At 44.7% G+C, this 24,319-nt stretch overlaps 1 protein-coding gene across 1 annotated transcript in view; it reads right to left on the bottom strand.

The window, feature by feature from the left end:
• The window catches only part of LOC138670345 (interleukin-1 receptor type 2-like), a 90,122-nt gene extending 72,971 nt beyond the window's left edge, over nt 1-17,151 (bottom strand). The window contains exons 1-3 of the mRNA XM_069757587.1: nt 17,068-17,151; nt 15,416-15,488; nt 13,699-13,764 (exon numbers count right to left, since the gene is read on the bottom strand). Of these exons, the coding sequence (XP_069613688.1) occupies nt 13,699-13,764; nt 15,416-15,479 (130 nt within the window). The 5' untranslated portion in view covers nt 15,480-15,488; nt 17,068-17,151. The remainder of the gene's footprint in view (nt 1-13,698; nt 13,765-15,415; nt 15,489-17,067) is intronic.
• Between the last annotated feature and the right edge of the window lie 7,168 nt (nt 17,152-24,319).

A 24,319-nucleotide genomic window follows, 5' to 3' on the forward strand; every position in this document is an offset into this window, starting at 1 on the left:
TAGGGACGAGGAGGATTCCAAGCTTTCCGCGATGGATGTCAGCGCGTCTTTTATGTATGATTCTGATGCTATATCTGTACAAGGTGATCCTGTTCTTGGCGAATTAAAAGAGAATGCTAGTATTGGGAGTAGCTCCTCCGTTGCTTTATTAAGGCGTTCACAAAAGGCTTTCATCAATTTGTCTATAAATAGTTCAGTGGGTATATTTTCTGTGGCTCTAACCCCCTCTGTATCAGGAGAGGGGTACGATGACTCTGCAATGGGATTTCCCCCCCCCTGATTGGAATATACATTGGGTCTCTGTAGATGTGCGATTTGCGGGTGGTTATTTGGTTGTGGTGTGCCTTCCGGACTGATTGTCATTGTTTCTGGACTGTTGGCTTTAATCCCCTCTATCATCTGGGGGCTAGAATGGGGCACAAACTCGGGGGCATCATAATTTAATACTCTGCTGGCAGCCTGTATCCTTGTCTCACTAGTTATAGGGTTACTGTGAGCTGTGTACGGAGTGGTGGGCGGGGTTTCCTCCCTTCCCCTGCTCCCCCCCACCGCCGTCACAGACGCAGCTGCCGTTATGATCTTTGATGCTGTACTGGTCTGGGTGACAAGGGCAGAGGGCCCAAGGGACTTTAGAGAGGGTGTCGCTCTTGGTGAGAGATCATCCGGCATTCCCCCTGCAGCTGTGACGCTCTTCCTCCCTCTGGGAGCGGTGCCGCCACTAGTTGTGGGCGGAGTTAAGGCCGGACCTCTGTCCCCACCTCCTCTCCCCGGTCTCCTCAATGCATGCAGTACCGCTGCATCGGGTCTGGTCCAAGAAGTCATGCCAGCCCGGGAGCGGTGATCAGAGTGTCCTGGGGGTCCTGCAGCGTAAGTTGCCCGCAGCGCCGGCTTACCTATTGTCCCCTCCGCCTTCAGGCTGCGGCTTGCTCCTCTGGAATCAGCGCCGTCTCGTGCCGTGGGCGGAGCTGTGGGCAGGACCATGGGCGGAGTTTCGCCCTGCTTCTTGCTCCCTGTCCCTGCCGGCAAATGTAAAGCCGCGGCTCCCATTTTAGATGTCGCGCCGGTCTGGGGAGCTGGAGCATGTGTGCCCGGCGATTTCAGAGCGGGGGCCGCTGGTGGAGAAGGCTCACCTGGTGTTTCTCCTGCAGCCAGGTCGGTGTCTCTGCTTCTTGCAGCGATGCCGCCGCGTGTTGTGGGCGGAGCTCCAGCGTTCCTTCTGCTTCCCAGCCTCGCTTGTCCATGCGAGGCCGTGGTTTCGGGTCCTTCCCCGGCGGCAGCTCCGGTTTGAGTAGAAGCAGCGGAGGGCCCAGGGAACTCCAGGGCAGGAGCCGATTGTGGCAGAGGATCACCCGGTGTCTCTCCCATAGCTGGGTACAGGTTCCTCCTTTTGGAAGTGGGGCTGCCGCGCGTCATGGGTGGGGCTTTGGGCGTTGTTTTGGGCGGAGTTTTGGCGTCTCTCCTTCTTCCCGGCCTTGCCTGTACAGGCAAGACCGCGGCTTTGGGCCTACCTCCGGAGGTAGCAGCGATCAGCGAGCCTGTCTTGTAGGATCCTGCTGGGCTCAGCACAGGAGTCACTGCGGACGGGAGCCTGTCCAGGGGTCCTCCAGTAGATGCGATTAGCCTGGGGCTTGATAGCACCGATGAGTGCAGCCTCTTGTTGTCTTGTGAGCCAGGGCCTGCAGCAAGGCCGTGGCTGGTATCCGGACGTCCCGAAATTGCTTGTGCCTTCTTAAAAGCTGATTTTTTCATTGTGTGTCCTGGTCCTGAACACTTTAATTAAAGTTTTGAACGATTCCTTCCCAGAAAGTATGCAAGTTGTTGCTAATAATAAGGGATTTTTCAGGAGCTCCTGTGACACAGGTCTGCTCCTGATCCCCAGCAAGCCACGCCCCCTGTCTAGTCTTTTTCAATCTATTAACCATGTATTGTGTTGGCTTATTTATTGAAGAGTATTGCTTCATTTTGGAGTTTTTGACCATGGTATGGTATGATGAAAATATGATTCTTTTGAGATCCTGCCTGAGTTTTAGTAAATCAATTTTGATTTGTGTAGAGGGGGAATTTAAATTTATTTGCTCGTTTTCCTTGTCTTTTATCTTATTTTGAAGGTCCTCAATCTGAGTCTTAAATTTTATTTTCCTTTTGGCAGAGATCTGTATCATGGTACCTCTTATAACCGCCTTATGGGCACACCAATTTATGAATGGGGTTGTATCTGTAGGGGAGTTTTCTGTAAAATAATTTATTAATGATTTTTCTATTGGTAATCTATATTCAGGATGGTGTAACAGATTAGAGTCGCATTTCCATAATGAATTTTTGTTAATTGTGTGGCCTATTTGTACTTCAGCTGATACTGGAGAGTGGTCCGAGAAGGTTTTCCTTTCTATATTAATTCTATGGAACTTGGGAAGTGTAAAAATGTCTGATAAAATTAAGTCAATACGTGACGCTGATTGGTGAGGGTCAGAAAAATGGGAGAATTCGATTGATGTGGTGTTAAGACACCTAAAGATGTCAAATAATTCGTTATGATGGATCCAGTTGTCTAAATTGTTTGGTCTGTATCTATTTGGGGTGGAGGAGTCCATATTTGCGTTTGGGACCAGATTGAAATCTCCCAGCCAAATCATGGCACCTCTCTTAACCCCTTCCCGACCCATGACGCCACGTAGGCGTCATGAAAGTCGGTGCCAATCCGACCCATGACGTCTATGTGGCGTCATGGAAAGATCGCGTCCCTGCAGATCCGGTGAAAGGGTTAACTCCCATTTCACCCGATCTGCAGGGACAGGGGGAGTGGTAGTTTAGCCCAGGGGGGGTGGCTTCACCCCCTCGTGGCTATGATCGCTCTGATTGGCTGTTGAAAGTGAAACTGCCAATCAGAGCGATTTGTAATATTTCACCTATTATAACGGGTGAAATATTACAATCCAGCCATGGCCGATGCTGCAATATCATCGGCCATGGCTGGAAATACTAATGTGCCCCCACCCCACCCCACCGATCGCCCCCCCAGCCCCCCGATCTGGCCGGTACACTGCTCCGGCTCCCCTCCATCCAGTGCTCCGCTCCCCCCCGTGCTCTTGTCCGCTCCCCCCGTGCTCCAATCACCCCCCCGTGCTCCAATCACCCTCCCTGCATTCCGATCCACCCCCCCGTGCTCCGTTCCACCCCCCCGTGCTCCGTTCCAGCCCCCCGTGCTCTGTTCCACGCCCCCCGTGCTCCGTTCCACGCCTGCCGCGCTCTGATTCCCACCCGTGCTCCGATCCCCCCCCCGTGGTCCCCGCCACCCCATCATACTTACCGATCCTGCCGGGGTCCCGTCCGTCTTCTCCCCGGGCGCCGCCATCTTCCAAAATGGCGGGCGCATACGCAGTGCGCCCGCCGAATCTGCCGGCCGGCAGATTCGTTCCAAAGTGCATTTTGATCACTGAGATAGATTATATCTCAGTGATCAAAATAAAAAAAATAATAAATGACCCCCCCCCCCCTTTGTCACCCCCATAGGTAGGGACAATAAAAAAATAAAGAATTTTTTTTTTTCCACTAATGTTGGGTTAGGGGTAGGGTTAGGGTTAGGGGTAGGGTTAGGGTTAGGGCTAGGGTTAGGGCTAGGGTTAGGGGTAGGGTTAGGGTTAGGGGTAGGGCTAGGGTTAGGGCTAGGGCTAGGGTTAGGGGTAGGGTTAGGGTTAGGGGTAGGGTTAGGGCTAGGGTTAGGGTTTCGGTATGTGCACACGTATTCTGGTCCTCTGCGGATTTGATAAATCCGCAGTGCTAAACCGCTGCGGATTTATGGCGGATTTACCGCGTTTTTTTCTGCGCATTTCACTGCGGTTTTACAATTGCGATTTTCTATTTGAGCAGTTGTAAAACCGCTGTGGAATCCGCACAAAGAAGTGACATGCTGCGGAATGTAAACCGCTGCGTTTCCGTGCAGTTTTTCCGCAGCATGTGTACAGCGATTTTTGTTTCCCATAGGTCTACATTGAACTGTAAACTCATGGGAAACTGCTGCGGATCTGCAGCGTTTTCCGCGGTGTGCACATACCTTTAGAATTAGGCTATGTGCACACGGTGCGGATTTGGCTGCAGATTGGCCGCTGCGGATTCGCAGCAGTATTCCATCAGGTTTACAGTACCATGTAAACATATGAAAAACCAAATCCGCTGTGCCCATGGTGCAGAAAATACCGCGCGGAAACGCTGCGTTGTATTTTCCGCAGCATGTCAATTCTTTGTGCGGATTCCGCGGCGTTTTACACCTGTTCCTCAATAGGAATCCGCAGGTGAAATCCGCACAAAAAACACTGGAAATCCGCGGAAAATCCGCAGGTAAAACGCAGTGCCTTTTACCCGCGGATTTTTCAAAAATGGTGCGGAAATATCTCACACGAATCCGCAACGTGGGCACATAGCCTTAGGGTTAGGGTTGGAATTAGGGTTGTGGTTAGGGTTGTGATTAGGGTTATGGCTACAGTTGGGATTAGGGTTAAGGGTGTGTTGGGGTTAGTGTTGGAGGTAGAATTGAGGGGTTACCACTGTTTAGGCACATCAGGGGTCTCCAAACGCAACATGGCGCCACCATTGATTCCAGCCAATCTCGTATTCAAAAAGTCAAATGGTGCTCCCTCACTTCCGAGCCCTGACGTGTGCCCAAACAGTGGTTTACCCCCACATATGGGGTACCAGCATACTCAGGATAAACTGCACAACAATTACTGGGGTCCAATTTCTCCTGTTACCCTTGTGAATCTAAAAAAATGCTTGCTAAAACATCATTTTTGAGGAAAGAAAAATGATTTTTTATTTTCACGGCTCTGCGTTGTAAACGTCTGTGAAGCACTTGGGGGATCAAAGTGCTCACCACATATCTAGATAAGTTCCTTGGGGGGTCTAGTTTCTAAAATGGGGTCACTTGTGGGGGGTTTCTACTGTTTAGGCACACCAGGGGCTCTGCAAACGCAACGTGATGCCCGCAGACCATTCCATCAAAGTCTGAATTTCACTACTTCCTTTCTGAGCCCCGACATGTGCCCAAACAGTGGTTTACCCCCACACATGGGGTATCAGCGTACTCAGGAGAAACTGGACAACAACTTTTGGGGTCTAATTTCTCCTGTAACCCTTGGGAAAATAAAAAATTCTGGGCTAAATAATTATTTTTGAGGAAAGAAAACGTATTTATTATTTTCACGGCTCTGCATTATAAACTTCTATGAAGCACTTGGGGGTTCAAAGTGCTCACCACACATCTAGATAAGTTCCTTTCGGGGTCTAGTTTCCAAAATGGGGTCACTTGTGGGGGGTTTCTACTGTTTAGGCACATCAGGGGCTCTGCAAACGCAACGTGACGCCGGCAGAGCATTCCATCAAAGCCTGCATTTCAAAACGTCACTACTTCACTTCCGAGCCTCAACGTGTGCCCAAACAGTGGTTTACCCCCACATATGGGGTATCACCATACTCAGGAGAAACTGGACAACAAATATTGGGGTCAAATTTCTCCTGTTACCCTTGGGAAAATTAAAAAATTCTGGGCTAAATAATTATTTTTGAGGAAAGAAAACGTATTTATTATTTTCACAGCTCTGCATTATAAACGTCTATGAAGCACTTGGGGGTTCAAAGTGCTCACCACACATCTAGATAAGTTCCTTTCGGGGTCTAGTTTCCAAAATGGGGTCACTTGTGGGGGGTTTCTACTGTTAAGCCACATCAGGGGCTCTGCAAACGCAACGTGACGCCCACAGAGCATTCCATCAAAGTCTGCATTTCAAAACGTCACTACTTCACTTCCGAGCCCCGGCATGTCCCAAACAGTGATTTACCCCCACATATGGGGTATCAGCGTACTCAGGAGAAACTGGACAACAACTTTTGGGGTCAAATTTCTCCTGTTACCCTTGGGAAAATAAAAAATTGCAGGCTAAAAGATCATTTTTGAGAAAATATTTTTTTTTTTTTATTTTCATGGCTCTGCGTTATAAACTTCTGTAAAGCACTTGGGGGTTCAAAGTCCTCACCACACATCTAGATTAGTTCCTTTGGGGGTCTAGTTTCCAAAATGGGGTCATTTCTGGGGGATCTCCAATGTTTAGGCACACAGGGGCTCTCCAAACGTGACATGGTGTCCGCTAATGATTGGAGCTAATTTTCCATTTAAAAAGCCAAATGGCATGCCTTCCCTTCCGAGCCCTGCCGTGCGCCCAAACAGTGGTTTACCCCCACATATGGGGTATCAGCGTACTCAGGACAAACTAGACAACAATATTTGGGGTCCAATTTCTCCTATTATCCTTGGCAAAATAGGAAATTCCAGGCTAAAAAATCATTTTTGAGGAAAGAAAAATTATTTTTTATTTTCATGGCTCTGCGTTATAAACTTCTGTGAAGCACCTGGGGGTTTAAAGTGCTCAATATGCATCTAGATAAGTTCCTTGGGGGGTCTAGTTTCCAAAATGGGGTCACTTGTGGGGGAGCTCCAATGTTTAGGCACACAGGGGCTCTCCAAACGCGACATGGTGTCCGCTAACAATTGGAGCTAATTTTCCATTCAAAAAGTCAAATGGCGCGCCTTCCCTTCCAAGCCCTGCCGAGTGCCCAAACAGTGGTTTACCCCCACATATGAGGTATCGGCGTACTCGGGAGAAATTGCCCAACAAATTTTATGATCCATTTTATCCTACTGCCCATGTGAAAATGAAAAAATTGAGGCGAAAAGAATTTTTTTGTGAAAAAAAAGTACTTTCTCATTTTTACAGATCAATTTGTGAAGCACCTGAGGGTTTAAAGTGCTCACTAGGCATCTAGATAAGTTCCTTGGGGCGTCTAGTTTCCAAAATGGGGTCACTTGTGGGGGAGCGCCAATGTTTAGGCACACAGGAGCTATCCAAACGCGACATGGTGTCCGCTAACGATGGAAATAATTTTTCATTCAAAAAGTCAAATGGCGCTCCTTCCCTTCTGAGCCTTACCATGTGCCCAAACAGTGGTTTACCCCCACATGTGAGGTATTGGTGTACTCAGGAGAAATTGCCCAACACATTTTAGGATCCATTTTATCCTGTTGCCCATGTGAAAATGAAAAAATTGAGGCTAAAAGAATTTTTTTGTGAAAAAAAAGTACTTTTTCATTTTTACGGATCAATTTGTGAAGCACCTGGGGGTTCAAAGTGCTCACTATGCATCTAGATAAGTTCCTTGGGGCGTCTAGTTTCCAAAATGGGGTCACTTGTGGGGGAGCTCCAATTTTTAGGCACACGGGTGCTCTCCAAACGTGACATGGTGTCCGCTAAAGAGTGCAGCCAATTTTTCATTCAAAAAGTCAAATGGCGCTCCTTCCCTTCCAAGCCCTGCTGTGCGCCCAAACAGTGGTTTACCCCCACATATGAGGTATCAGCGTACTCAGGACAAATTGGGCAACAACTTTCGTGGTTCAGTTTCTCCTTTTACAATTGGGAAAATAAAAAAATTGTTGCTAAAAGATAATTTTTGTGACTAAAAAGTTAAATGTTCATTTTTTCCTTCCATGTTGCTTCTGCTGCTGTGAAGCACCTGAAGGGTTAATAAACTTCTTGAATGTGATTTTGAGTACCTTGAGGGGTGCAGTTTTTAGAATGGTGTCACTTTTGGGTATTTTCAGCCATATAGACCCCTCAAATTGACTTCAAATGTGAGGTGGTCCCTAAAAAAAATGGTTTTGTAAATTTCGTTGTAAAAATGACAAATCGCTGGTCAAATTTTAACCCTTATAACTTCCTAACAAAAAAGAATTTTCTTTCCAAAATTGTGCTGATGTAAAGTAAACATGTGGGAAATTTTATTTATTAACTATATTGTGTCACATATCTCTCTGGTTTAACAGAATAAAAATTCAAAATGTGAAAATTGCGAAATTTTCAAAATTTTCGCCAAATTTCCGTTTTTATCACAAATAAACGCAGAATTTATTGACCTAAATTTACCGCTAACATGAAGCCCAATATGTCACGAAAAAACAATCTCAGAACCGCTAGGATCCGTTGAAGCGTTCCTGAGTTATTACCTCATAAGGGGACACTGGTCAGAATTGCAAAAAACGGCAAGGTCTTTAAGGTCAAAATAGGCTGGGTCATGAAGGGGTTAACTGACATGACTTTTTTATTTATTTTGTTCAGGAAATTTATTTGACCCGTATTGGGGGCGTAGATATTGATAATTGTGCATACCTGGTTGTTTAATGAACAAATAAGAATATGGAATCTACCTTTAACATCTTTGACCTCCTCTATGAATTCAAATGAAATTGTGCCTTTGATGATTGTGATTACTCCGGCTTTCTTTTTCACATTCAGACTTGTAAATATATGGGAAATTTTTATGTGAGAATTTTGGGTTGGCCTTGTCTTTGAATTTGGATTCCTGTATACAAATTATTTCAGCTTGACTTTTACTTATTTCTTTCCAAAGTGTATGTCTTTTGTGTGGACTATTAAGTCCTCTTACATTGTAGGATAGTAGTTTTAAACTCATTATGATCTAAATTATATGGAAGTCTATTTTGCAAACCTGTGAAGAAAATCTTAACAAACCTATAAGTGTTTAATGCAAGTGGTAACAATAAATAATAAACTGGAATGTCCACTTGAAGGGGTTCACTTCAGTGAACCTGACTTCACCTGTTGGGTGAAAAAGTCCGTGTTACTCGCTCCCAAGCAACATCCTCTTTGTTGATGAACATAAACTCAATATATTAAATACATAAACTCGTTACTAACAATAACAGATTAATAGAATAGTTAAACATCCTAGGGCAAGGTATAGCATTGTACCCGGGTGTTTTCCCATTTAGATCACTCAATATAAATATATCAAAACCCTTTCATGTCTTGCTGTCAGAATTAGGGTGAACTTTGTTTCGTGAATATAATGGGATATTGATGGATTTTAAGAAGTCCCTGCCTTCCTCTGGGGAGTTTAGGGTGATAACATTGCCTCTGTAATTTACTAATAATTTTAGCGGGAATCCCCACTTATAAGAGATCTCATTGTCTCTGAGAGGTATGGTGATATTCTGGAAAGCTTTCCTCCCTTCGATCGTATCTCTGGAGAGATCGGCATATAATTTGAGTTTTTCAAATGGCTCAGGGAAGTTTTTATTTTCTTTAAAGTAATTTTGAATTTTTTCTTTTGTTTTGAAAAAGTGGATTCTCATTAACGTGTCTCTAGGTAGATCTTTAGGAATAGTGGGCGGTTTTCGCAACCTGTGGATTCTGTCTATTTCTAGTTCTTGATCAGTCAGGGTAGGGATTATTTTTCTGAATAACTTCTTGGTGTACTCTTCCAATTTATTTGGGCCTATATTCTCAGGAATCCCCCTAATTTTGATGTTATTTCTCCGATTCCGGTCTTCCAGATCTGCTACCTTAAGCTTTAGCTTATGCATCTCTCTGATGATGTCGTTATTTACTTTGGATATATTATCTGGCCTCTCCTCTATCTTTTTAATTCTATCTTCAAATTTGTCCATCCTATTGCTGAGGAGGGATAATGATTCTTTGAACATTTTATTTTGCTTATCAAACCTTTCGTTCATGCTGTTTTCAAACTTATCCATTTTTTCTGTCAAATTAGACAGAAGTTTCCCAACAGAATTCATATCAAATCCTTGAGTATTGTCGGGGTTTGGATTACTTTTTTTTGGTTTTGGCTTGGAGGGGCTTGTATTAGGAGAGAATATCTCTGAGACCTCGTCAGATGAATCATTAGGAGTGGTGTATTTCTCTCCTATAGCCCCTGGAGTTTTCCTCTTTAAAGATGTAGATGAGTCCATCTCTACAAAAGTGTTTGGGAGGTTCTTTTTTACTCTGTTTGAATTGGGGAGTTTATCATAGTCTAATTCCTCATCGTCTTTTAATGGAGACCTGGATCTATTGGGACTTATTGTGGTTATTAAGTCCTTTGATGGATTGCGCCCAGAACCTTTGTACCTTTGGGGTTTTTGAGGTATAGATGAGGCCATGTTTAAGAATTGAGGTTTAGACGAGTTCTTGCTCATTGTTATCCCCAAGCAATAGCCTGATTTGCAGAGAGTGTCTACTTAGGACGGTCTCAGAATAAAGATTAAAGATTTTCCACAAATAGTAGCCCCAAGCAAAGCTGGAATTGTAGACAATGTCCTCTATGTTGATCTCAGGTTAATCCTGGTGAGGCTGGCCCTGGTGTATAAAAAATCCCCACAAAGTGGTCTCAAACAGCAAAAGGGGAGCAACTATGGAAATACCCCTGTGAGTGTGGTAATAGAAATCATCTGAATATAAACAAGCAATTAGCTGTGTCAACAGGTGGCGTATATAGTTTCACAGTAATTACAGAAGAATATGCTTAGATAATACCTAGCACCTGAGAATTAAAAAGTGCAGATTAAATCACTGGGGCATACAAATAGATTTTTCCTAACAGAGCATGCTTATATAACACTTTGTGTTTGTTAGTTAAAGGGTGCAGGTTAATTCCCCAAAACAAACAAATATCTTTCAAGAACTGATTGTTCTCCTAGAGACATGTGCTAATAAGGAAGGAATCAGGGTAGAAATAAAACTCTCCAAATAATATGACTGGATTTAGGACTTCCCAGTCAGCTTCACTAAAATAGCCAGTTACCTGGATTAGATCCTGTCAGCGACTGATATAGTAAGCTATAGCTCTTTTGCTTTGTGAGCCCTGCAGGGCTCCTAGCTGTTTCAACAACAGTTTATGCTGCACTGGAGTCTTCCTGTCGCTCCTGCAGAGATGGCTGTCTGTGTGGTTCCACCGTTGTCCTGCACAGGAGCCGTCGGTCGTCGCTGTCTTCCCCGCTGGACCGCCGGTGTATTTTCGTTCCCAGCAGGGGGCCGGAACTTACCGCTGTTTGAGTCCGGTGGTGCTTGGATCCGGAGCCTGCGATGTGTTGACCAGCGCAGATCTTCTTCTTTGCTGTCGCTGGTGTACTCTGGTCTCTCAAGCCTTCTGATCTGTCGCCGTCCACCAATAAAATGGCAGCCGTCTTTTCCCGCCTTTTGTTCCAAGGTCTGGGGGAGTGTCAGCGTCGGCTTCTGTGTGGAGCTGATATCACGTCACTGCTCCTGGTCTTCCCCGACGCTTCTGGATCACTTTCTTCTGCCTCCGTCTTTCAATCCGGGGAGGCTTAGCACTTTATGCTAATGAGCACAGGGCGGTATATCCCCAGGCAATAGGGGAGGGAGCAGCAGCTGTGCAGAGATGGCTCCATAGTGTGTGCCTGTAGCTGTCACTTCCCTCCTCCTCACTACCAAAGCCAAAGAGGGAGTTTATAATAAAATCTGATGTTTTTTACCTCAGGTCCTTTGGCTTATTAGCTGAGCCGCTTGTTAGAAGGTATTAGCTTCCTGAGGCTGGATTACCTCAACCCTGTAGTTTGAAGGCCCAAACTTTTCTAGGGCTGATTTCTAAAATTTATGTGGTAAAATTAAAATAATTTTCGGATCATAGTGACCCAGATGAGGCACTGGATAAGATCCAACCAAGGATTTGACAATAAAAACGTTTTTTAGGCGATTTTGGTTGATTATAGAGGATTTTCCTCAGGAGCTCCAGCACCGCACAACCTACGCCATAGCAGTCCAGTCCAGGCCACGCCCCCGCTGCACTTTCCTATACAGTTACATAAGTGAATGCCAGCCAGACAGAGGCTGAAAGATCACAGGGCAACTTTGCAGTATACGTCTGGACAAACTATATTTTTCCATTGACAGACGAAAGATCTGAGAAGGGGCTTGTTTTTTGCATGCTGAGATGAAGTTTTTTTTGTTGCCATTTGGGGGTGCATAACATTTTTCATTTGCTTTTTATTCTACTTTTTTCAGAAACAGAATGAAGAAATTAAAAGCAATTCATGAATTGTCTTTCATTTTTTTAATGCCATTTTACCCTTTCACCGTGCAGTAAATACGCAAAGATGATTTTATTCTTCGGGCCAGTACAATTGCAGTGACACAGATGTTATAAAGTATTTTCATAATTTGCACGCAAATACACAAATTTACAAAAAAATATATTTTGCGGTTTATAAGACGCACCGGATTATAAATCGCACCCCAAATTTTGAGGAGAAAAATAGGAAAAAAAAAAACTTTTTTTAAATAAAATGGTGCTTCTTACAATCCAGGCGTCTTACTGCTTACCGGGGGTGGTAGCTGTGGTGAAGTGGGGTACCAGGGTCGCTGCTGGTGTACGGTAGTGCAGGCCACAGTGGTGCAGGGTCCCAGAGTCGCTACTGGAGGAGGCAAGATTGGCGCTGCGGGTGTTCGATGGTGTGGGGCCTCCACTGACATTTTGTGAAAGCCAAGAGCCCCCGCACTGTTTACTATGTGGTGGACTCCGGGAAAATGGCTGCCAGGGTGGTGCATTCACAGATGGAGATCTTGGTGCCGATCTTGATCTGCGTCTGGGCCGCATCCGTGGCCATTTTCCTGGAGACATTGTGTAGAGGAAGTCGCGGATGGAGATCTCAGCTTTCCTCCATCTGCGCCTGCGCCGAGTTAGAAGCCAGAAGCCAGACTCTGAAAGAAGAATGGTGGCCGCCATATGCCGCCGCAAGGCTACAGCTCGCCGCCGTACCACCACCGTTCGATACCGTACCACCACCGCAGGACCACCGCTTGTGGCCGTACCAATACTGCATACCGCAGGATCACCATAACACCCCCAGCTCCGGGCCAGCAGCATTGACCCCTTGGTAAGAACAGTGCTCAGTTTATAAGACGCACCCCCATTTTCCCACTATTTTTAGGGATCATAAAAGTGCGTCTTATAACCCGAAAAATACAATATTTATTGTATCGTCATATTCTGAGATCTATAACTTTTTGTATTTTTTTGCTGAACGAGCTATGTGGGGCTTGTTTTCTGCGGGAAGAGTTGATGTTTTTATTTGTACCATTTTGGACTACATAACATTTTCTGATCGCTTTTTTATTTAACAAAAATCTGAAATTCATAAATGTTTTGTGAGGGGTTTTTTCACACCTCTCACCATTCTAGATAGACCTCCATTCTATCCTCAATAGTCATCTTGCTCTACACCATGATAGCCTTTGCGAGCTGAGATCTGAGGCCAGTTGAAAACCGGAAGCTGGATGTCTGGCTTGTAGCCCAACGTCACACAGACACCTTCAGATGGTTTGTGTTTGTATGTTTGAGGTCTAATCTTGGCATGTGACATACAATTTCACTTGCAGTGTAGAATGGATAACTGACGATCACTTTGTGCAGATATTCACCTCGCTGAACCTCTTGCTGGCATTCCATTGTGGTCTTTCCCACCTATTTGTGTTGCGATCGGCCAGTGTGATAAACTATGGACTCTTCTTTGCTTTTAGGTGTGTGATAAATAGCGATAGTTGGCGATAGTTGGCTTGTTCACGAACAGGAACCATTGCACAATCCTCCCACAAGACATGATCAGTTTGGAGCTAGGTGCTTGAAAATGTCATCACTTGTAGATCTTAGCTATAGCTGCTACTTCCTCAGTTTGCATAACTTTACAGCATGTCCTACTTGGTGTTGCAATTTCAATGTTGAGGAGTTTATATCAACTAGTAACTATAAGGGACCTATAGGCGATTTTTTTTCCAAAAGGGACCTATATGCATTTTTCCTACTCTTAGTAAGAAAATTTGTGGCTGTAAGAATTCTTACCTGCTTTCACATGCAAGTTCATATTTTTAAGGGGTTCTATGATCTTAGGAGCCATATTTCTGCATGCTAGAAAGAGTAAGAATCAAATTATCTTTTAGTCCAAGAAAAGCAAACCTAATTTTCAAAAAAGGAAAAGAAAAAAATATGGCCCGCACACCTTTAGTATTAAATTAATGTACGCAATGTGGCCAATATACAAACAAATACATACACGATGTGTCAGCTGCAAATAATGAATACATGAACTTCAATATTGCTGTAAACGTTAAAAACGTAAGGTACTTAGCGTTTTTGATCAAAGAGCACAAAAGCCATCTAACCAACCACTATATGTCCTACCTCTCCATGTTCCAAACAGGGCCTCATCTGAATGGGGAGTGAAAAGTAAACAAGGCATAGCTTGCAATTAAAACCTTGTGTGGGAAAGATGGCTGATCCCTAGAGGAAGCCATACCCCAATATGTACTACAGAAAAGAAAGAATTTGGCCTCCCTGCCTTTCGTATTAAAGGTGCACAAATACTTTTACAGCAATATTGAGGTTCATGTATTCATTAGTCACAGTGTGCTCACTCATCGTGATTGTATATGCTTGTATATGGCCACAATAGTGTATTTGTGTACATGTACATTAATTTAATAGTAAAGGACGGTGTGTGGGCTCATTTCTTTTCTGCAGTACATAATGGGGGGTGGGGTGAAGTGACCCCCTCTAGGGCTTAGCACTCTTCACCACCCATTTTTCCCATTTTTCCCATACAAGGGTTTTAATTGTGTGCTATGCCTAGTATCCTTTTTACTCCCCAATCAGATGAGGCCTGTTTTTTTAACCAAATATATTTTGCTTAAATTTAATTTTCACCATTTTGTTTTTTTTGTGTTCTGCTTTTTATTGAGTCAATCGTGCTTTTGACTAAATTAAAAGACTTGTCGGTGAAGACAGGTGATATTTTACTGATCAGAAGAACTGAGAATTTTGATGCGTAGGAGACATTTGTTTCTCTGTTAAAAGATACAATGACAGGTTAGATGCTTGACAGCCTCTCCATTCATTCTCTGTGGTGCTGCTGGATAAAGTTGAACGCGAAACTTAATTAGCCCCAGATGGAATGAATGGAGCAGCACTCGAGCATGCACATTGGCACTCCATTATCTACCAGGGATAAAAGCGCTCCATTCTGCCCATCACTGCGGGTCCCAGCAATTGGACCCAAACAAATTATTAGGCTATTACCGACACCTATTGCAGCACATGAATAAGGCCTTCATCCAGGTTCATTCAATGTGGGGTTTTCTGTAAATTTCTACAAAAAAAGCAGTATGGGCTTATTTAGGCAGTATGTCCAAAGAGGTTTTTCTGCCACCTTGTAAATCTCCCTAAGGGCGCAGTCAGACGTTCATATAACACGGACGATGATCGCATTGCAATGCTTGGACTGGGCAGAAGCTCTTTTGATGTGAGTGTGACAGCATGTATGTCTATGGAACTGTCATGCTTGGGTCATTAAAGCAGATGGCCAGTCCGAGCATTGTGGTGCAATCGTCATCCATGTTATATGGCCATCTGACCGCGCCCTTACACTTTTCCTCACTGCCGCTGGTTAATAAATACTGACTTTTATACAATCAGAAATGGATTAATTCTTAAAGAATATCAATGGGTTATTTTTAATACACCAAATTAAATCCATACAATATAAGTGGCAAACTACATTTACCTGCACCTCTGAAATCTAAACTAATCCAAGTGCACACAACACACATTGCACACATCTTGATCATACCTCTGCCCTAGAAAGCAAAGAGAATAATATGCAATTAGCCAATGTTTTCAAACATATTTACAGAGGTTGTCCACTACTAGCAGGGCGCGTCCGAGGGTGAGTAATAGGAATATACTCACCCTCGGACGCGCCCTGCTTCTTTCCGGCAGCCTTCCTTCCTAAGAATCAGCGCTTGAAGGACCTTCGGTGACGTCGCAGCTTGTGATTGGTCGCGCGAGTGGTCACATGGGCAGTCGCGCGACCAATCACAAGCTGCGACGTCATCTAAGGCCCTTCACGCGCTGATTCTAAGGAAGGAAGGCTGCCGGTTAGTACCAGGGCGCGTCAGAGGGTGAGTATAGCAATATTTTTTATTTTAATTCTTTATTTTACACTTAAATATGGATTCCGATACCGATTTCCAATATTGCAAACATATCGGAACTCGGGATCGGAATTCCGATACCAGATTCAGAAGATCGCCGACCTCATGGCCGACCCCACACAGGGGTCGGGTCGGGTTTCATGAAACCCGACTTTGCCAAAAGTCGGCGACTTCTGAAAATGGCTGACCCGTTTCGCTCAACCCTAGTCATCAGTGTTTGATCGGTCAGGGTCCGACATCCGGAACCCCTTCAATCAGCTGTTCTCAGTGATGGCGGTGGTCGCTGGCTGGAAATGCTGAATTGCGGAGCTGCTCCACCTTCTGATAGTGGCTGTGACTGGATACTGCACATCTGCCTTCTATTCCAATCAATAGGAGGTGGATGTGCGGTACCCAGGATCATTATGATAAGGTCACTTTTATATCTGCTGCAGATCTACCAGTTCTGTGAATGCTTATCTTTGTATGACTGTGACCCCAAGGGTACCACAACCTTGATAATGCAAGATTCAAAAAATCCAATCAGGTCTGATTTTTTTATGGAACTTTATTATCGTTGTCACTGTACCTTCTGGATCATTAAAATTTTAGAAAATGTATATATATATATATATATATTAACAGCACCTGGTAAAACTTCTTTAAACTTTATTCCATCATAGATTTAATAAATCATTTAAGTTTAAAGAAATTTACCAGGAGCTAGAAAAATCTTTTTTTTATCATTTTTTCTCATCGTCACACGAATATTCGGATCGTGATTTCCCTGTACAGTGGACTACGACAATTGGCGAGCTGGCATAAATTTTTTCTACCTACCTTCTGGGTCAAAATGCGATCCCAGTCACTTGCATTGTGCCGTGATGTAGCAGTGACACCCGGCAATCTTTGGCTGCTCGACCTGTTTAACATTAGTGTGTGAGTTTCTCCACTGCTCCAGGGTGACAATTCATTTTCTGTTGTCACGTTTAAACTTATAGTTTATTAATATTTGAACAACTGTATAATATGCTATACATTAAACATACAAATATTTTATTTTGAAACACATAAGAACTTACCTTTTGTAATATTGTTGATCATTTGTTGTTCACAAATGTCCAATGGGTCCATACAGGCAGCATACAAACATGGCCACCGAAGGCCAATCATCATAATATACCATAAGTGCCAAAATTACAAATACACAAGTTAAATCAATGACTACAGAAAGGAAACTTACTTCTGTGTTGGAAGAAGATCCACTTCAAATGCAATAAGTTTTCAGGAATGAATCTTGAATAATCTGTTACTGCAAGATGGTCAGGGAACGGGAAAAGACAAATTGACTTCTGCAATATTCTTAGACTCTTTGTCACATGAAATGATTTTGAGGAAGTATGTAAAAATGCTAAGCTGGGGATTTTTAAGTTAATCTATTTTGGTAGCAGTGAGTTTAAAAGGGAATCTGTCAGTCAAAATTGACAATATAGACTGAGCACATAGCCTTGGGGAGGATGCTGCCCTTATAAAAAATATACACCTTTAGTGTTGCTGCCTTCGTAAAGTGTAATCAAATATGTTAGAGTGCTCAGATCATCTTTGGTGTGGCTAGAAGGATTGATCAGTGCATTATTCCACCTACTGTTTTCATTCTCTGCCTCCCTTGCTGGTGATGATGGCACTGGCTTACCTGGAGTATGCTCTGTCAGGAGAGAAATCTCAGGTAAGTCAGTGCTGTCATCACCAGTGAGGGGGCAAGGTACAAGAATGGGCAAAATGGTGCACTGAGCCTCTAGGCAAGAATTTGTCTGTGCTTCATAGATAGGTGAAATTGGCCTAACAAGCATTAAAACTTCAGTTTCTGCAGAAAAGTTGTAGCAGCAATAGTGTACTGTATATCTTCAGCAAGCAAGGCCATATTTGCCACAACACATCAGAGATCCTGTGCCTGGGGCAGCAGATTGCAAAGGTGTAGTCCGAGCAGCAAGGAAAAATGATTTTCTTTTTCAGCCAGCTCCCTCTCCTTTACCCGACCTAATAGCAAAACTGGTGTCTTTGCAGAGGGGGGTTGAATTCATTTGCAAATGTAAGATTCAAATACAAATGACCATGAGATTGTGTAGATACTTCTGAGATGAGATGAGATGAGCGCCAAACAGCCCCAAGCCCCAACATGCAACAGCAGTGCTAACCTACAGACAAACGTAAGCTAGGAGGAGGGAAGTGCTCACAATACTTTACTATAGACGGTTTTCTATAAACAGGGGGCAATGGGTCTATACAAAGAAAAAGCCATATTGTTAAAGCACAGTATGAGGGGTAGCATGTAGAGTGAGGGATATTGTGAAGGCACAATTTGAGGGTGCAGCTTGCAGAGTGAGGAATAGTGTAAAGAAACAGTATGAGGGGTAGCATGAAGAGTGAGGGATATTGTAAAGGCACAGTATGAGGGGCCAGCATGCAGAGTGAGGGATAGTGTGAAGGCATAGTATGAGTGGCCAGCATACAGAGTGAGGGAGAGTGTGCAGGCACAGTATGAGGTGGCAGCATGCAGAGTGAGGGATAGTGTAAAGGAACAGTATGAGGGGTAGCATGAAGAGTGAGGGATATTGTAAAGGCACAGTATGAGGGGCCAGCATGCAGAGTGAGGGATAGTGTGAAGGCATAGTATGAGTGGCCAGCATATAGAGTGAGGGAGAGTGTGCAGGCACAGTATGAGGGGGCAGCATGCAGAGTGAGGGATATTGTAAAGGAACAGTATGAGGGGGCAGCAGGCAGAGTGAGGGATAGTGTAAAAACACAGTATGAGGGGGCAGCATGCAGAGAGAGAGCAATTGTGTGAAGGCTTAGTATGTATGAGGGGTAGTGTTATGAACAGGTGATTCAGAACCACAATGGACCTAGTGGTTAAGAGCACACAAAGTGACCTGAAAGTTACTAACATAGGACGAGCTCTGAGACGTGGGAACTCTGCTGACCGCAATCCCTAATCCTATCATACCACACTAGAGGTAGCCGTGGATTGCGCCTAACGCTCCCTATGCAACTCGGTACAGCCAGAGAAACTAGCTAGCCCTGAAGACAGAAAAATAAGCCTACCTTGCCTCAGAGAAATTTCCCAAAGGAAAAGGCAGCCCCCCACATATAATGACTGTGAGTTAAGATGAAAATACAAACACAGAGATGAAATAGATTTTAGCAAAGTGAAGCCCGACTTACTGAATAGACCGAGGATAGGAAAGATAGCTTTGCGGTCAGCACAAAAACCTACAAACAACCACGCAGAGGGGGCAAAAAGACCCTCCGCACCGACTAACGGTACGGAGGTACTCCCTCTGCGTCTCAGAGCTTCCAGCATGCAAGAAAAAACAATATAGCAAGCTGGACAGAAAATATAGCAAACAAAAGTAACACAAGCAAAACTTAGCTTATGCAGGGCAGGCAGGCCACAAGAACGATCCAGGAGAAAGCAAGACCAATACTGGAACATTGACTGGAGGCCAGGAACAAAGAACTAGGTGGAGTTAAATAGAGCAGCACCTAACGACTTAACCTCGTCACCTGAGGAAGGAAACTCAGAAGCCGCAGCCCCACTCACATCCACCAGAGGAAGCTCATAGACAGAACCAGCCGAAGTACCACTCATGACCACAGGAGGGAGCTTGACCACAGAATTCACAACAGTACCCCCCCTTGAGGAGGGGTCACCGAACCCTCAGCAGAGCCCCCAGGCCGACCAGGATGAGCCAAATGAAAGGCACGAACCAGATCGGCAGCATGAACATCAGAGGCAAAGACCCAGGAATTATCTTCCTGACCATAACCCTTCCACTTAACCAGGTACTGGAGTTTCCGTCTCGAAATACGAGAATCCAAAATCTTCTCCACTATATACTCCAACTCCCCCTCAACCAAAACCGGGGCAGGAGGATCAACGGATGGAACCACAGGTGCCACGTATCTCCGCAACAATGACCTATGAAATACGTTATGGATGGAAAAAGAAGCTGGAAGGGTCAAACGAAAAGACACAGGATTAAGAACCTCAGAAATCCTATACGGACTGTTATGATGAGGTAATTCAGTACCACAATGGACATAGAAGTCAGAGCATATACAGTGATCTGACAATAACCCAAAAACAGAACGAGCTCTGAGACGTGGGAACTCTGCTGACCGCAATCCCTAATCCTCTCCAACCACACTAGAGGCAGCCGTGGATTGCGCCTAACGCTCCCTATGCAACTCGGCACAGCCTGAGAAACTAGCTAGCCTGAACATAGAAAATAAGCCTACCTTGCCTCAGAGAAATACCCCAAAGGAAAAGGCAGCCCCCACATATAATGACTGTGAGTTAAGATGAAAAGACAAACGTAGAGATGAAATAGATTTAGCAAAGTGAGGCCCGACTTACTAAACAGAGCGAGGATAGGAAAGGTAACTTTGCGGTCAACACAAAACCCTACTAACAACCACGCAAAGGGGGCAAAAAGACCCTCCGTACCGAACTAACGGCACAGAGGTACACCCTCTGCGTCCCAGAGCTTCCAGCAAGCAAGGTAATTTAGACAAGGGTACCAAATGGACCATCTTAGAGAAGCGATCACAGACCACCCAAATGACTGATATCTTTTGAGAGACGGGAAGATCCGAAATAAAATCCATAGAGATATGTGTCCAAGGCCTCTTCGGGACCGGCAAGGGCAAAAGCAACCCACTGGCACGAGAACAGCAGGGCTTAGCCCGAGCACAAATCCCACAGGACTGCACAAAAGTACGCACATCCCGCGACAGAGATGGCCACCAAAAGGATCTAGCCACTAACTCTCTGGTACCAAAGATTCCAGGATGACCAGCCAACACCGAACAATGAACCTCAGAGATAACTTTATTCGTCCACCTATCAGGGACAAACAGTTTCTCCGCTGGGCAACGATCAGGTTTATTAGCCTGAAATTTTTGCAGCACCCGCCGCAAATCAGAGGAGATGGCAGACACAATTACTCCCTCTTTGAGGATACCCGCCGGCTCAGATAAACCCGGAGAGTCGGGCACAAAACTCCTAGACAGAGCATCCACCTTCACATTCTTAGAGCCCGGAAGGTAAGAAATCACAAAGTCAAAACGGGCAAAAAACAGCGACCAACGAGCCTGTCTAGGATTCAACCGCTTGGCAGACTCGAGATAAGTCAAGTTCTTATGATCAGTCAAGACCACCACGCAATGCTTAGCTCCTTCAAGCCAATGACGCCACTCCTTGAATGCCCACTTCATGGCCAGTAACTCTCGATTGCCCACATCATAATTTCGCTCAGCAGGCGAAAACTTCCTGGAAAAGAAGGCGCATGGTTTCATCACCGAGCAATCAGAACTTCTTTGCGACAAAACAGCCCCTGCTCCAATCTCAGAAGCATCAACCTCGACCTGGAACGGGAGCGAAACATCTGGTTGGCACAACACAGGGGCAGAAGAAAAACGATGCTTCAACTCTTGAAAAGCTTCCACAGCAGCAGAAGACCAATTGACCACATCAGCACCCTTCTTGGTCAAATCAGTCAACGGCTTAGCAATACTAGAAAAATTATTGATGAAGTGACGATAAAAATTAGCAAAGCCCAGGAACTTTTGTAGACTCTTCAGAGATGTCGGCTGAGTCCAATCATAAATGGCCTGAACTTTAACAGGGTCCATCTCGATAGTAGAAGGGGAAAAAATGAAACCCAAAAATGAAACCTTCTGAACACCAAAAAGACACTTTGACCCCTTCACAAACAAAGAATTCGCACGCAGGACCTGGAACACCATTCTGACCTGCTTCACGTGAGACTCCCAATCATCCGAGAAGACCAAAATATCATCCAAGTATACAATCAGGAATTTATCCAGGTACTCTCGGAAGATGTCATGCATAAAGGACTGAAACACTGATGGAGCATTAGAAAGCCCGAATGGCATAACCAGGTACTCAAAATGGCCCTCGGGCGTATTAAATGCTGTTTTCCATTCATCGCCCTGTTTAATACGCACATGATTATACGCACCACGAAGATCTATCTTGGTGAACCAACTAGCCCCCTTAATCCGAGCAAACAAATCAGACAGCAGCGGCAAGGGGTACTGAAATTTGACTGTGATTTTATTTAGAAGGCGGTAATCAATACAAGGTCTCAACGAACCATCCTTCTTGGCCACAAAAAAGAACCCTGCTCCCAATGGCGACGACGAGGGGCGAATATGACCCTTCTCCAAGGATTCTTTTATGTAACTCCGCATAGCGGCGTGCTCAGGTACAGACAAATTAAACAGTCGACCTTTAGGAAACTTACTACCAGGAATCAAATCGATAGCACAATCGCAATCCCTATGCGGAGGTAGGGCACTGGACTTGGGCTCATCAAATACATCCCAGTAATCTGACAAGAACTCTGGGACCTCAGAAGGGGTGGATGATGAAATAGACAGAAATGGAACATTACCATGTACCCCCTGACAACCCCAGCTGGACACAGACATTGATTTCCAATCTAATACTGGGTTATGGACTTGTAGCCATGGCAACCCCAACACGACCACATCATGCAGATTCTGCAACACCAAAAAGCGAATAACCTCCTGATGTGCAGGAGCCATGCACATGGTCAGCTGGGTCCAGTATTGAGGCTTATTCTTGGCCAAAGGCGTAGCATCAATTCCTCTCAATGGAATAGGATGCTGCAAGGGCTCCAAGAAAAACCCACAGTGCCTAGCAAACTCCAAGTCCATCAAATTCAGGGCAGCGCCTGAATCCACAAATGCCATGACAGAAAAGGATGACAAAGAGCAGATCAAAGTAACGGACAAAAGAAATTTCGACTGTACAGTACCAATGGTGGCAGACCTAGCGAAACGCTTAATGCGCTTAGGACAATCGGAGATAGCATGAGTGGAATCACCACAGTAAAAACACAGACCATTCCGTCGTCTGTGTTCTTGCTGTTCAGCTCTGGTCAAAGTCCTATTACATTGCATAGGCTCAGGTTTATGCTCAGGTAATACCGCCAAATGGTGCACAGTTTTACGCTCACGCAAGCGTCGATCGATCTGAATGGCCAAAGACATAGACTCATTCAGACCAGCAGGCATAGGAAATCCCACCATGACATCCTTAAGGGCTTCAGAGAGACCCTTTCTGAAAATTGCTGCCAGAGCACATTCATTCCATTGAGTGAGCACAGACCACTTCCTAAATTTCTGACAATATATCTCTACCTCATCCTGACCCTGACACAGAGCCAGCAAGATTTTCTCTGCCTGATCCACTGAATTAGGTTCATCATAAAGCAACCCGAGCGCCAGAAAAAACGCATCAATATCACATAATGCAGGATCTCCTGGCGCAAGGGAAAATGCCCAGTCTTGAGGGTCGCCACGTAATAAAGAAATAATGATCTTTACTTGTTGAACTGGGTCACCAGAGGAGCGGGGTTTCAAAGCCAGAAATAGTTTACAATTATTTTTGAAATTCAGAAACTTAGCTCTATCTCCAGAAAATAACTCAGGAATAGGAATTCTAGGTTCTAACATAGATTTCTGAACCATAATGTCTTGAATTTTTTGTACTCTTGCAGTGAGATTATCCACACAAGAAGACAGACCTTTAATGTCCATCACTACACCTGTGTCCTGAACCACCCAAATGTCTAGGGGAAAAGAAAGACAAAACACAGTGCAAAGAAAAAAAAATGGTCTCAGAACTTCTCTTTTCCCTCTATTGAGAAGCATTAGTACTTTGGGCCTCCAGTACTGTTATGAACAGGTGATTCAGAACCACAATGGACCTAGTGGTTAAGAGCACACAAAGTGACCTGAAAGTTACTAACATAGGACGAGCTCTGAGACGTGGGAACTCTGCTGACCGCAATCCCTAATCCTATCATACCACACTAGAGGTAGCCGTGGATTGCGCCTAACGCTCCCTATGCAACTCGGCACAGCCTGAGAAACTAGCTAGCCCTGAAGACAGAAAAATAAGCCTACCTTGCCTCAGAGAAATTTCCCAAAGGAAAAGGCAGCCCCCCACATATAATGACTGTGAGTTAAGATGAAAATACAAACACAGAGATGAAATAGATTTTAGCAAAGTGAGGCCCGACTTACTGAATAGACCGAGGATAGGAAAGATAGCTTTGCAGTCAGCACAAAAACCTACAAACAACCACGCAGAGGGGGCAAAAAGACCCTCCGCACCGACTAACGGTACGGAGGTACTCCCTCTGCGTCTCAGAGCTTCCAGCAAGCAAGAAAAACCAATATAGCAAGCTGGACAGAAAATATAGCAAACAAAAGTAACACAAGCAAAACTTAGCTTATGCAGGGCAGGCAGGCCACAAGAACGATCCAGGAGAAAGCAAGACCAATACTGGAACATTGACTGGAGGCCAGGAACAAAGAACTAGGTGGAGTTAAATAGAGCAGCACCTAACGACTTAACCTCGTCACCTGAGGAAGGAAAC

Source organism: Ranitomeya imitator, chromosome 3, assembly GCF_032444005.1.
Source record: "Ranitomeya imitator isolate aRanImi1 chromosome 3, aRanImi1.pri, whole genome shotgun sequence".
NCBI lineage: Eukaryota > Metazoa > Chordata > Amphibia > Anura > Dendrobatidae > Ranitomeya > Ranitomeya imitator.